Raw genomic sequence first — 13,342 nt, 5'->3', positions numbered from 1 at the left:
TTTGGTAACAGGAAAAAGTGCCCCTGTGGCATACCACCACAGGACTTATGGAACTAAACAGACTGCTCATTAACATTTAATAGTCCAGGAGGGAGGAAAGAGGGAAGAAAGAGAGGAAAGGAAGGAGGAAGGAAAGAGGGACGGGGGGGAAGTGGAGTGGAGGAAGGAGGGAGGACATACCACACCAGGAGAGAAAAGGAAACCATAATGGTTTTCTCAGTGGGAGCCAATATTGTTAGATCTGTTGATCTGTTGAGAAGCTAAGAAGGAGGAAATTACATGCTCTATTTTAAAATTCATCATTGCATTTTGTTTCTGTACTGAGTGCCTGGTTCTGCCACCCACGATAATTTCTAAAATACGGCAGAGTCTACCTTGTAGTAATGAGGAGTGAAAAGCGAAGACTGTCATAGTGCAATTCATTAGACTTAGATGGTGATCTGTACTCTGGTAAAAATTAGGTTTCTTGCTGTTAAAGATGGGTTTCATTGTGCTTATCTCCTGGGACTACATCAACTATCACTTATTGGACAGACGCTAAATGCTGCACTTGCAGTAGATCATTGCTTCCTCTTTCTTTGCTCCAGCTGATGGTCCTTTAAAGTGCATTTTTTTTTGGTCTGTTTAAAATTGGTGCAAGCTTTGAGTCTACACAATTTTCGTCATATGCAGCCATTGCATTTCTAATAGAATGGTACTCGCATGATAGGGGGCAGAGCGATATACCTCCAAAAGCTTCATTTATGCCCATGTTCACCAACAGAAAGACAATATACATTCACTCATTCTCTGTGCAGTAGCTGTAAGTTTGGGAGTAAGCTTTGCTTCCAGGAAGCTGACTTGTGATGGGGCTGTACCGAGTTGGAAAGTTGTTGCTTTTATTTTGCAAATCAGGGTGGCTTTAGAGGACAAAGCCTGCAATGATCCCATTTTATTCACCCTTCCTTGCTAGCAGTATGCCAAACAGCTCAAAAACAGGTGGGGAGTCCTCTTGTGAAGAACCAAACAGGCATTTGACATTGCCGTGACACAAAATTGACAGCTAGTTCTATAATATCCAGCATGAAAAAAGGTGGAGCTGTAGGGTATATGAAATGAAGTCATAGGCTATGTTCCTCAGCGCTGGCCAAAAGGCATTGCCTATTTCTTAGGCTAAAAGTGAGTCAGCTACATGTATTCCAGTTCTGTTTTCAGCTCAGGTTATTTGTGATCTTGGAATGATCTTTGTCACTCAACAGTGTTATATTCAGTTTCATGATCTTAAGTATTACTAAAGGTAAAGGAAATCCTTGCTACAACCTGAATTCCTCAGAGCAAGGTTTACAAGTATTCAGGGCTTCCAATTAGGGCTTCACCTATTGTCAAAAATTAAATACAAGCAGGAGGAAGAATGTGTATCTTTTTTACTCTACATTTTCCCATTTGGCACTGTACCAAATTTCCTTCCTTAATACTTACCTGAAAAATATAGCTTAGATCTTAATTCTACATTAATTATAAAAAATTTTGTGGCAAGTTTTCATTATATATTGCTACATGATTCTCTAGCAGCACTTATATGCAAATTCAGGAGCAACAGGATGAGAATAATAGAAAAGAAGTATCTTAAAAGGTTGACTGAATTCCTCCCATAATCCTTTTCCTAGTCTAAACAGCTATCCCATTGAGTGCACTGCAAATGGAGCATCAGTGATAATCTGTATTTCTTTGGCATAGAAGTGTTTGATTATATATTTTCTGACTAGCCTGCAATGGCCAGATTTATCACGGAATGAAAGAAGGAGAAGAGGAACAGCAAACAGTTGCTATATTGAAAGAAAGCTGTCCATTGGCATTTATCCTCCTACGCGTTTTGCTCAGTAATTCACTTAGTCTGACTATGAATCATCAGACTGACTCCCAGGAAGAAAAATCACCAGACAGCCACTGTATTAATAATACTGATTACAGTTTTCCGTTGTATGTCAACAACTGTAGTTTATTCTATCTGATGGGGTTTTTTTCTGTGGGGATAAAGTGAAAAAAACCAAAACATTTTTCTCACTCAATTGCTTGTTGGTTATTTTATTGAGCAATGTCTCAGTGACATTGTAAAGGAAGCACAAAGTTTATGTTCAAATAAATAAACAAAAGATGAAAGGAAGGTCCAATAATCTGAAGATAACCAAATGTTTCACCAGAGTTTTTCTGACTCATCTTCGAAGTTAAATTTTAGTAAGGGGTAAGTGGTCCAACACATTTTAGATGAGGAATAGAGAAGATTAACAGACCAGACTTCAGCTGAAGGCAAGTTAGTGCTGTGCCACTTTTTAGGGTATTCTCCTTGCGAAAAGTCCATATTTTTCTGTGTTCATACAGTACATATTGTCTTTTTTGTGTGCACATACACACAATACAGAGAATACAATGTAGCAGATACGAAAAAGACAAATAAGGCACTAAACAAAATAATAGATTAGATGGTTTTGGCTTGCCTGAATGCATCTAGGTTGCAAAGCAACTAGAATTTTTTTGTTGATTGTTTGCCTTATTTGAAATATTACACCCTACAGTAAGAAAACATATTGCATTCATTTCTCTGTCACCATATGTGTGCCAAAAAAAATCATGGGATAAATATATTTGGCTCCTGCTCATTTAAAACCAAGTTACTTCATTAGTGTTGAACTTTGAGAGTTTAAATGCTATTAAAGTTTTTTGGAGTGGCCATCCAGTTACTCTGTGTGCTGACTCTCTTTAACATAACCAGTATAATTTCACTTCTGAACACTTGACCTAGACTTTGGCAAGCAATCCAGTCTTGGAAAACCCACAAGCAATTAAATCACTGAGACGGGCATAATAATTGGCTAAGCTCAAACCTGGAAGCCAAAATTCCTTCTCTGTAGTTGTGACTCTGTCCTGACAAGTAATTTCACAAGTTAAAGTCTGGGCTTTTTCAAACTGAAGAATTTTTATAAACTTTATGAGACTGCTCATGAACAGGCTGTGGAGGTAGTTAGGGCTTTTGGAGGGGAAAAACACAAACTCCAAAAATCCTTACAGTGAAGATCAAGATGAAGCAGAAGTCTTGTCTTCTACTCAGTAATATGTAAAACTTAAACCTTCCATTTTTTTGATGACCAAAATGTTTCCCTAGAATGCCATGTGTTACGTCGTGGCCTTTGTAACATGAGCTATGGTAACATTCACAAGATTAGTATTGGCAGTACTTCTCTCTTTGGGCCACTAGTGCACTCATCCAGAATGTGAACTGAAATAATTCTTCTGCCTTGGAGGATTAGAGATTGCATTGTGCAACTTTTGGTAATAAGCTAAATGCCTTCACTATTAATGGTATGAAGCATCCTGAGGTTTGTTGATCTCCATCTCCGCTGTTCATCCAGTTTGGATGCACTGTCTAAATAATGAAGCAGAAATAGAGAGGAAAAAAAAGAATAGCTCTACAGTTTGGTGTGTAGAGCAGTGTTGATTGGGCATCTAAATTTAAACTTTGTCCTAATACAAGTACCCACATCTTTTCATGGCCTTATTTCTGATTTCTCATATCTTAGATAAAATGTGTTTGCTCTAAACATTCCCCCCCCCCCCGCCCCCTTGAAATCACTTTAACAGTTCAAAGTGGTAAGTCAGTAACATTTTTGATAAGGCAAATCCATTATTAACAGTCCACACAGAGGTGATATCCTTCATCTCCTATATGTGTCCAATTTATATTTATAAAAGTAATAATATCATTGTGAAAGCAAAAGCTGATGAAAAATGGAGAGGAAGAAATTAAGTAGCAGTAAAGAATCCATCTCTCTTTTCTGCTGTCCTTCATCTATAATGTAAACCCTAGGATTCACATCAGTTTAAATCATGAAATAATGAACAAGGTAGGAGCATGGAAAACCTGAATCAGACCTATGATTATTTCCGTACTACCCGTTATTGCCAGTTTGAGAAGCAGTGTTTATACTCTGTAACTGGTGGGAGTCTAACTAAAACTTATATGGTGTTTTGGTTTTGTGTGGTGGGTATTTTTGGTGGCGGGGGAGAGGCGGTGGGGCGGGCTGCTGTGAGAAGCTGCCAGAAGGTTCTTCCCCGGCTGGGAGTGGGCCCCGGCTCTGGCCCAGGCCGAGCCCGCCAGCGACGGCGGTAACACCTGAACGGAGCGAAGAGGGGGAACCTGCAGCAGAGAGGGGGTCGGGGTGGGAGAGGAGAGGAACCCCTCTGCAGACACCAGGGCAGTGAGGAAGGGGAGGAGGAGGCTGATGCCCCCGCAGCCCGTGGGGAGACAAGATGGCAGGCTGTCCCCCCCCAGCCCACGGAGGGCAGCGGGGGAGCAGGTGCCCACCTGCAGCCCGCGGGAAGGACTCCCCTTGGAGAAGTTGGTGGAGGACTGTCTCCCGCGGGAGGGAGGGAGGGAGGGAGGGACTCCACAGTGGAGCAGGGGCCGGGTGAGGAGTCCTCCCCCCGAGGAGAGGAGGAAGGGGCGGCAGAGACAAGGGGTGAGGAACCGACCCCAGCCCCCAGCCCCTGTTCCCCTGCGCCGCCGCGGAGGGAGAGAGAGAGAGAGAACCGGGAGTGGGGCTGAGGCGGGCGGCGGGGAAGGTCTTCTAAGGTTTGGGGTTGCTTCTCGTTATCCTACTCCGATTTGATCGGTGGCAAGTTAAATTGATTTTGGTTTTTCCCAAGCTGAGTCTGTTTTTTGGTGAAGGATCCCTCCCTGTCCTTGTCTCGACCCACGAGCTTTTTGTTATTATATTTTCTCCTCCTCATCCCACGAGGCTGGGGGGGGGAAGAGTGAGCGAGCAGCTTTGTGATGCTTTGTTGCCGGCTGGGCTTAAACCATGACACATGGCCTTATATTGTATCCTTATTTCGATCTAACAGTCATGATGTTAACCTCCCTGTCTTGCAAAGCTTATGCTTGTTAAGGAAGTATGGCTTCTTCACCAGTATTTAAAGCATTTCTTTTTCTGTAACTGTCATTAAAGCTAGAGCTTCTTAGAGTTCCTGAGGGGGTACATGCTAGGAGTATGCCCATTCAGAAGAAACATGATCGTAATAAGAGCTAAGAATGCAAACTCTGTGATGGCAATACAACAGTTACTAAAGTGAAGCGCTGGGAAGTAGAATTTTCCAAGTAAAACATATCTCCTTACTAACGCAATTATCTTGACATCGTTATTAATGCCATAAAGTCTAAAGCGTTATTTTGAAGGTCGTATTTCTTCAGAAACTACATCCATATTCAGTATGAAGAAGAAATGATGAGTATTTGTTTCATGTATTCAGAATCCCACTCATTGAATTTGAGGTTTACATTTAAATTCTTTCTGTATAAAGATAACATCCCATTGATTTAAAAAGATATCTTCCATTTTTCATGAACTGTATATTACATTCAGCCAGTACCGATACATGGTAGTAAACAGCAGTACTCATAATGAAGGTTTACAGCCCAGCAGACCCACATGTAGTAGTGTGTGAGCACACTGAGAAACCCCTCTCCTGGCAAGTTGCTGCGAGGACCACAGCCCACTCAGTTTCACAGCTTGTCTTCAGCCCTCCTCACTCTTTCCACTTGTATAGGATACCAACACACAGAGAGTTGTTTGACAGATGCTTTTCTTTCAAGTGTTTTTACAAAAGACAGAAGTGCAGTAACACCTTGTGGGCAAGATATTCTAAAGACAGCAGCAGATAGAAGCGAAGCACGGAATGAGAATTGGATGCTTGTTGCAGGAATGGGATCACTGGGGGTAAGGCTGAGGAGGAGAATTAGGTAGGAACATTTCCTAGAAATAAAGAGTAAGAACATTTTTTTTGGACATTCTGCCCCGGGCAAGAGAGGTAAAGGTTATGGTATAGGCAGTCTACCATTAACTTGTAATTTGCTTTGTTGAGGCTCGTTTTCATTCATTGTGAATTGAAAGCTGACAGCTTTGACAAACATTGCTTCCTCTGTGCACTCTTCAAGATATATCGTGCACATTTTTATTCTCCTCAGATTTCCAACGCACAGTTTGGAGGAATTCATTTTCAAAGCTCAGTTTCAACAATATTTTTCAAAATGGCTGGCATGGCTTTGATTTATGATTTCCATCATAACACCTACAGTAAAACAATCTGCTCTTGTTTAAAAACATTTGGTTCTTTCGCTTTTAGTTTGGCTTTCTGCAAGTCATGTAAACTGCAGCAGTTTCACCACCTGCTGCCTACACCAGATGCATTTACGTTAATGCTTTAGTTCAGATCGGGAGTGGACTTCTGAAGCAAATCTCCTGGCTGCACCCTGCCTGCCAAGCTTTGGTTCACCAGGTAGAGTTGTCTCACAGTGTGACGTGGGTTCATCTCAACTGATAACTAAACAGGACACGTGCTGCAGAAACATACCTGATGCACTTCACCAGCTGATGGGCATTCAGCCCATGGGACCAAACAGAGCTAGGCTGAGGTAAAAACCTTCTGAAAGATGTATGGTATGGACATCTGATCCTCAACCCCAGCGGTTTCACTCTATAAACCCACTCATTGGTCTGCACTACTTACTAATATAGACACACCATTATCTGCTCCAACATTTGCAGAATTTATGCATAAATATCTATTTTGCTGCTCAAATGTAATTTGGATCATCATGAGTGAACTCCAGTTCCTTCTGAAATTCTCCATGCTCCTGCCCCACACTAGAGCCTGCCAATGATTTCCTGTACATTTAATTCCATACATAGCTTTTGATTAATGTTGCAACTTCTCAGTAGTTACGCAAGTGTGATTTTCCTCTTGACATGCAAAATGAACACAGGTCTTGTTCCTCATTACTGAGCTCAATATCATTTTTACCTTAGAAAGAGAGCTTCTACATTGCCTGTGTTCCTCAGTGCTGAGATCGCTTGTACTTCTGCAGTTGTAAGCAATAATGGTGTCCTTTGCTTATGTAGCTTTTTCAGCTACACCAGCTGCCGGATCACAAAGAAGAAAACGGGTTAAAAGTTGTCAAATACCTATTCAGATTTGCCAGCGGGAGCGTTGATTTGGAGCTTTCCGTTAATTTGTTGTAGCTGAAGTCTTATCTCTTGTCCTCTGCAACCATGAAATACTTTTTTTATTTGTCCTTGGTTGATTTCAAGCTAGCATTCATACAGATAGGATAGACACTTTTCGTCGGCCGGAGAGTAGCTGAAACAGTAATTTGCATCTTTTTTTGTACATAGCATACATAGATCAGCTTCTTCCTGTGACTGTTGGTGAGTGTATGGCAATATGTAATTACATGAAATTCACTGTTTTAAAACTTTCTTCAGGGCATAAAGATTCATGGATGCTGTAAGACTTCAGTAAGGTGTAAACAACGAAGTTATGAAAGGAGAATCTGTTTTTTATAATCACTTACTTGACTGAATTGCCTTTGTTTCTACACAGAGAAAAGGCATAACATTATCAAATCTTTTTAGCAAGATCATCTCATAGGTTTGAGTCCTTTCTGGGGGACAGGAAATAATGTTCTTCATCTCACCAAGCCTTCTAATTTCCCTCATTTCTTTCTGGCAATACTTACAAAAAACTTCACATCCAGACTGAAAGAAAAAACTTTCTTGGCTGGGCCACAGCATTGCCATACTGCCTACAGCCAGCATCCTACATAACTCCACGTGCCCTGGCTCAGGACGTTGTGATGGATTACAGTGTTGGCATGACACTGTCTTCTGGGATGAGCTAAGATTACTAATGTTATCATTAGCTTCATGCTAGGGATTTGTTACATTATACACTGAGGCACAGATAATGACTATCAAGTCAAAGAATTTACATTCTACGTAACAAAACCACAAAATATGAAACCAGGAAACTTGGAAGGAGATTATAGTTTCGCTAATTTTAATGTATTTGTTTTAATTGGACGTGATAGTGGATAGTAGGAAATTTAAAGGGAAAATGCAAAAATGGGATATTTGCATTCATCAAGAGAAGCATGGAAGAAAGTAGCCAAAAGTACACTAGTGGGAGAGAGAAAAGAGTCGTATTTTCAGTCAGTTCTAATGTCAGTGGTGAAAAGAGCAGAATAAGGGGAATACATGTTGGGAAAAGATTCATGATGATGTTCTGAAGGAGAGACTGCAGGTGAGCAATGGGAGGGGGTATGTCAGTGGAAAGAGAAAGGAGATTTCTACTGCCTTGGGGCAACAGCAGGAGCCTGGGGAAGTCTTGGGCTGTGGCAAAAAGAAGGAGCAAAAGAAACAGAGCACGGAGTGGGGAGTGCAGCCTAACTCCGAGGGATGGGCATGGGCAGCTAGTCTGGCCGAAACTGGCAGAGACTTTCAAAGAGCCAGGCAGAGCTCTGAAGAGTTTGCTGCAGCTTGGAAAATCACCGAGCTGGCTGAAAGCAGACCTGGAAACAAGGGCCTGTCTGCAAGGATGCACAGTGCAAGCCAAGAATTGTTATTTCTGTCCTGTCTGACCATGTTTGAGGGCTCTTCTATTTACAAAGTTAATTATTCTAGTTTGTATTTAAATAAAATTGGCTTTCTTGGTTTTAAAAGCCTTCAATATTTGTTAGACAATTCACTGTAGACTATCTGAGCAGATTAATCTCCAAGTTTTGGTGGGCTTGGGCTCAGAATTTCTTAAGGGAAGCTTTTGAGAGAGAAGGTGAAATATTAGCCACTCTTTTCTTATGAAAAGCACATTAGAAATCAGGATGTTGCATTATTTGCCCGGGTGATAAACTGTAACTGACAGCTAATGTCCAGGGGAAGCGTGACTTGAGGAGGAGCTGGAAGCTTACCACGTGTGCCATTCCCAAGGGGACCACTGCTTGCTTGGTACAGGGCTCTAATCCCCACCTGCAGGATATTCAGATTCATAACCTTATGACTTATTTTGGTTTGCTTGGCTGTTGTGCCTAACAGTTTCTTCTGTTGCTGTTTACAAGAAGTAAATGGGTTTATATATCATCTGACCTGCAGTACTTCTGTTGCGGCAAGGTGATATTGGTAAATTGCTTGACTTGATACTTGTTGAATAATTTAGCTCAGGTTTGTTTCTAGGTAGCTAGCTATCCAGATTAGCATCTTGTGTTACTGCCTATTGTCATGGTTACAGGGCTGGCTGCATCTCTTCTCCCCTCTCTGAGTTTTCTGAGTGCAATATGAGCGCTGTCCTTACCTGGGGTACAATATAGCAAATCTTCTGCTGACAGACTTGGCTGTAGCACAGCAGCCTGTAAATGAGCACTGGCTTATTTCAGCATGTCTAATAGAATTCAAATGTGTGCATTGGATGCACTAATATTAGCTCTTAACTACTAGTAAGTGGGAAGCTAACTGAAGCAATTATACTTTCTTAGGTCTGTGCAGTCAGCTTTTGGTTTTAATTAGCCCTTTGAAGTGTTACCAGAATTCCCTGTCAGGAAAAAATATGTTTATGTATGCAAACGCATAAACACACACAAAATATTGTATCATTTATATTACCGTATTTTATAAACAAAAGATTCTTAGAGCAGCTGCTAACACCTCACACTGACCTGTAGAGTACTTGACCATTTCTTACGGAAAATAATCAGGTCTTTGGTGAAGAACATGCTGTCTGTGTCCATGTTGTCTATGTCTGAACTGGCCACAGTGAAATGCCGTGCCAGCCCCTGTGCCCTGGAGAAGGTGCTCTGCTGCAGCGCAGGACCTCCTGCCTGCTCTCACCCAGCAGCTTCAAAGGGCGATGGCTGGAATGTGTGTGCATGGCCCTCCACGGGCAAAGCCAGGCCATACAGCCAGGATCTCCAGCCAGAGCATCACGAACCTTTTTCCTTTTTCAGGGTAGAATCACTTTACCTTTTTCCCTCTGTGTAAGGATTTTTTTTAAAGATCTTATTGCTCTTATTTATTTAGAAATCTTATTGGATGGCTGGCTTCATTGGGCAGAAGGAACATTAATGACATTCATATGATTAAAAGATTTATTTGGAAAGGAGGGTTTTGCAGTAATTCCCAAGTATTTTTGAATGCCCATTTCTTTCACTTGAAAGCTTTTTTCTTCCTTCCTGTTTTATTTATTATTTCTGCATATTGTGTGTGAGGGGGTTTTTTGTTGCTTTCTGCTTTCCCTAGACATTCGGAAGCATGTATGTATGATGTCTAAAATGGTCAAATAGTGACTTAACTGTTGAAGGTGGGATGATGCAATGGTAGGTGTGCTAAGTATTGCTACAGATGAGGCCTAAAAGAAGGACAGGTACTCTGGTCACAGATTGCAAACTGTGTTTTAATTTTCCCACATTAAAAAATACATGGATGCCAGTTCAGGTTTTAAATTTATTTACCCAAATGATTTGATTTTTAGGAACTTTGAACCAAAAGAACTGGGGAAAGAAATATTCAGCCTGCAATGGTGCCAAACAGTCTCCTATTAATATAGATGAAGATCTTACCCAGGTAAATGTGAATCTGAAGAAACTTAAATTCCATGGATGGGAAAAGGAAACTTTGGAAGATACTTTCATTCGCAACACTGGCAAAACAGGTAAAAAGTCAGATTTCATGTTTGGAGTTAAATAAGGTCACGAAAGTGATATAGGATGGACAATCAACCAAGGACTTTTAATGAAACATTTTCATTTCACTTTTCCTTAGCTTGTGCATTCTGAATTTATCCATTAAATAAAAAAAAAACAGGTGATGACAACAGCCAAGCATAATGGAGAAGTCACTAAAACACAAATGGAAATTATGTGCATAGACAGTCAAAGCAATCACATCATCCCATCATGAGAACTTCACTGAAGCTAAACTATTTTAGCGTTTGCTAAGAAAAATTATAATTATTACTGCATATCCAGATTCTGTAACAAGTATACAGAAATGATTTTTTCTAAAGTATAAATGCATTACCTACTCCTCTGGAAGCACTTAATGTATGAGTTCTGGTTTCAAAAAACTCAGGATGGGATTCATCTCACCTACACATAGACACCTAAAATGTAGACACTTGCATCTGAATTACTTACTTAGAATTCTTACAGTCAAAGAAAAGAAAAAGGTGCTTTTATGGTCTGATTTGTCTTACCTGTCTTAGAAATGTATTTTAGAAAGAAATTATTTATGCCTACAAGTGCCTATTTCTCCCAGTATAAAATAAGCTTATGGTGGCATTTACATTGTCAGACAGATCTTTTTGCAACCACTTTTCTGTATAAATCCAGGATAGCAGTAACTAAAAGCTGCTTGTTGGAAGTACTGTTTCTTGTTTTGGACATAGGTGTGGAGGAGGGAATCTCTTAACAACTGCCTTTGACCTGCCAGTTCCAGTGGGACCTCAAGACCAGCCATTTTATAGTTTAGTTTAGTTTAGTTTCATTATTCCTAATTTCTGTTCTTGGCCCCATCATGTACTTCCTACATACTACTCCACAAATTACTTACATCCCTCTTGCTCTTACTAGATGAGATAAATAGTGCATTCATCTTTTCAGAGATCCTTGAGGAAACATTCTTTAAAGTCCATGAAAGTGAACTGAGGTCTTCCTCATCTACAGAAATTCAGATATTATAAAAGGAACTGCCAAGCTCTGCAGTTAAAATTGTCTTCAAGGTCTTGAGGAAAGGAACATAATGAAACTGAACTCCTTTAGTGCTGTTTTAGCAAAAGGTCAAACAATTCACAGTCACTGGAGGTGGGAAAGCCAAATGTGGGGCTTTGGTCTATTCCACCCTGCTCATTCCCTCTAGAAGACAAATGCTCAGTGCCATCTACAGTTTGTGTACAGTTAGTTATATGTCCTGCTGAAGACCTGTCATCACTTTCTGCCGTGGGAGATTGCTCAACAGCTACGGGGTCTCACAGACAGGACAGTCCTCCTAGGAACTGGCTAAAATTTTCTTTTCATGTGTTGCCTCATGATTTGTATCTAGAATTATGATGATAACGGTGGGGGAGTATTTTCATTTTTGTTAAAAGCACAGCTGCTTTCAGGAAGCTATGTATATCAGGAATTTCTTTTCTTAGATGGTCAGATTAGTGGCTAAGCCAGTTTTCTGAGCTTTTTAGCATAGTTCTGTGGCTAGTTTCAGACAACAGGAGACCAATATAATAGTGTGCTTCACTAGATGACTATTTTATGAATTGCAGCATGAAATGAAACGTATTCCTCCTTGCTAATGGTGAATTAGCACACTTCTTACTTTGTTTAAATAACCTATTTCCTGTCAAATTGCTTATGAAATACAGGGGGAAAGGTGTATCATGTTCACCTTTTACCACCTAATACTGAAATATGAGAGTCTTGGCTGGCTTTTATATTGAGACTCCTTTTTTCCCCCTCTCTCTCTGTCTTTGTTCAGTGGAAATTAACCTGACAAATGATTATTATGTAAGTGGAGGTGGCTTAGACACCATATTCAAAGCAAGCAAGATCACTTTTCACTGGGGAAAATGCAACGTGTCATCAGACGGATCAGAACATAGTTTAGAAGGACAAAAATTTCCTCTTGAGGTAAAGTACAGAAGAGATTTTGATGATTTGTCATTCTGCAAAAAGTAATACTGTTTACTAAATACTTTTGTTTATCACTTGATTAAAGTCTATTTACAAATATAATCATTCACTTAAATCCAAATTAACAATATTTAAATGATCCATTTGAGAAGGACAACATAAGACATTATTCCATGGCATGTTGAGGATGTCTAAACTGCGTTTTCACACGCATCTTCTAAGATGACATTAGGAGTCGGTTCTGCTAATCTGACAAAGTTCAAGGTCCCAGTAACAGTTAAGCTCCTACAAGTTTGGCCCATCATATTCCATAGCAGTCAGTTGTTTAAAGTACAAACAGACTTTTCAAAGCTGGGGCTTTGCTGAGAGCCCATGGGAGCTGCTGGGCCTTGCCGAGACAAAGTGTGGCCCATGTCGCTGGGCTGGAAAGAGAGCTGGCAGCGGCGTGCCCGGAGCCACTGTGTGAGAGCAGGTCCTGGATGCAGCTGCACTGATGGGCAGCCAGGCCAGTGTACCCCTGTCTGGTTTGGCAAAATAGCTTGCAGCAGCATGGGGATGGGGTGAAGGAGAGGAGCAGCTCTCACTGAGATACACGAAGGCGCTCTGCAGACCGAACTTTCAACCCTCAACATGGCATTGTGATCACTTTCCAGCCAAAAAGACATAGTTGTGGCAGGCAACCGTGCTGCTCCTCACTACGAGCACTTTGGACTTCTATGGCAGAGCAAAGCAACAGAGCCAAGGTTGTCCTGTACTCTGTTGAGAGCTCTGAGCCAGGAGCTTTCCCTGGGCAGTGTCATTTCCTTTACCTCATTAGCCATTTAAAAATTCCCACTCACACTCAGCTGCCCTGCCAAGGCA

The 13,342-nt window shown here is 40.9% G+C and overlaps 1 protein-coding gene across 5 annotated transcripts in view; it reads left to right on the top strand.

Annotated features, from left to right (window-relative positions):
- The window catches only part of PTPRZ1 (protein tyrosine phosphatase receptor type Z1), a 144,210-nt gene that overhangs the window by 67,192 nt on the left and 63,676 nt on the right, over window positions 1-13,342 (top strand). For all 5 annotated transcript variants that reach the window (XM_049813670.1, XM_049813669.1, XM_049813668.1 and 2 more), the window contains exons 3-4: window positions 10,330-10,509; window positions 12,327-12,478. In XM_049813670.1, coding sequence (XP_049669627.1) covers window positions 10,330-10,509; window positions 12,327-12,478 — 332 coding nt within the window. The remainder of the gene's footprint in view (window positions 1-10,329; window positions 10,510-12,326; window positions 12,479-13,342) is intronic.

Source organism: Accipiter gentilis, chromosome 11, assembly GCF_929443795.1.
Source record: "Accipiter gentilis chromosome 11, bAccGen1.1, whole genome shotgun sequence".
Lineage (NCBI taxonomy): Eukaryota > Metazoa > Chordata > Aves > Accipitriformes > Accipitridae > Astur > Astur gentilis.
The sequence above is the reverse complement of the archived record's forward strand: the minus strand, read 5'-3'. Positions and strand labels throughout refer to the sequence as shown.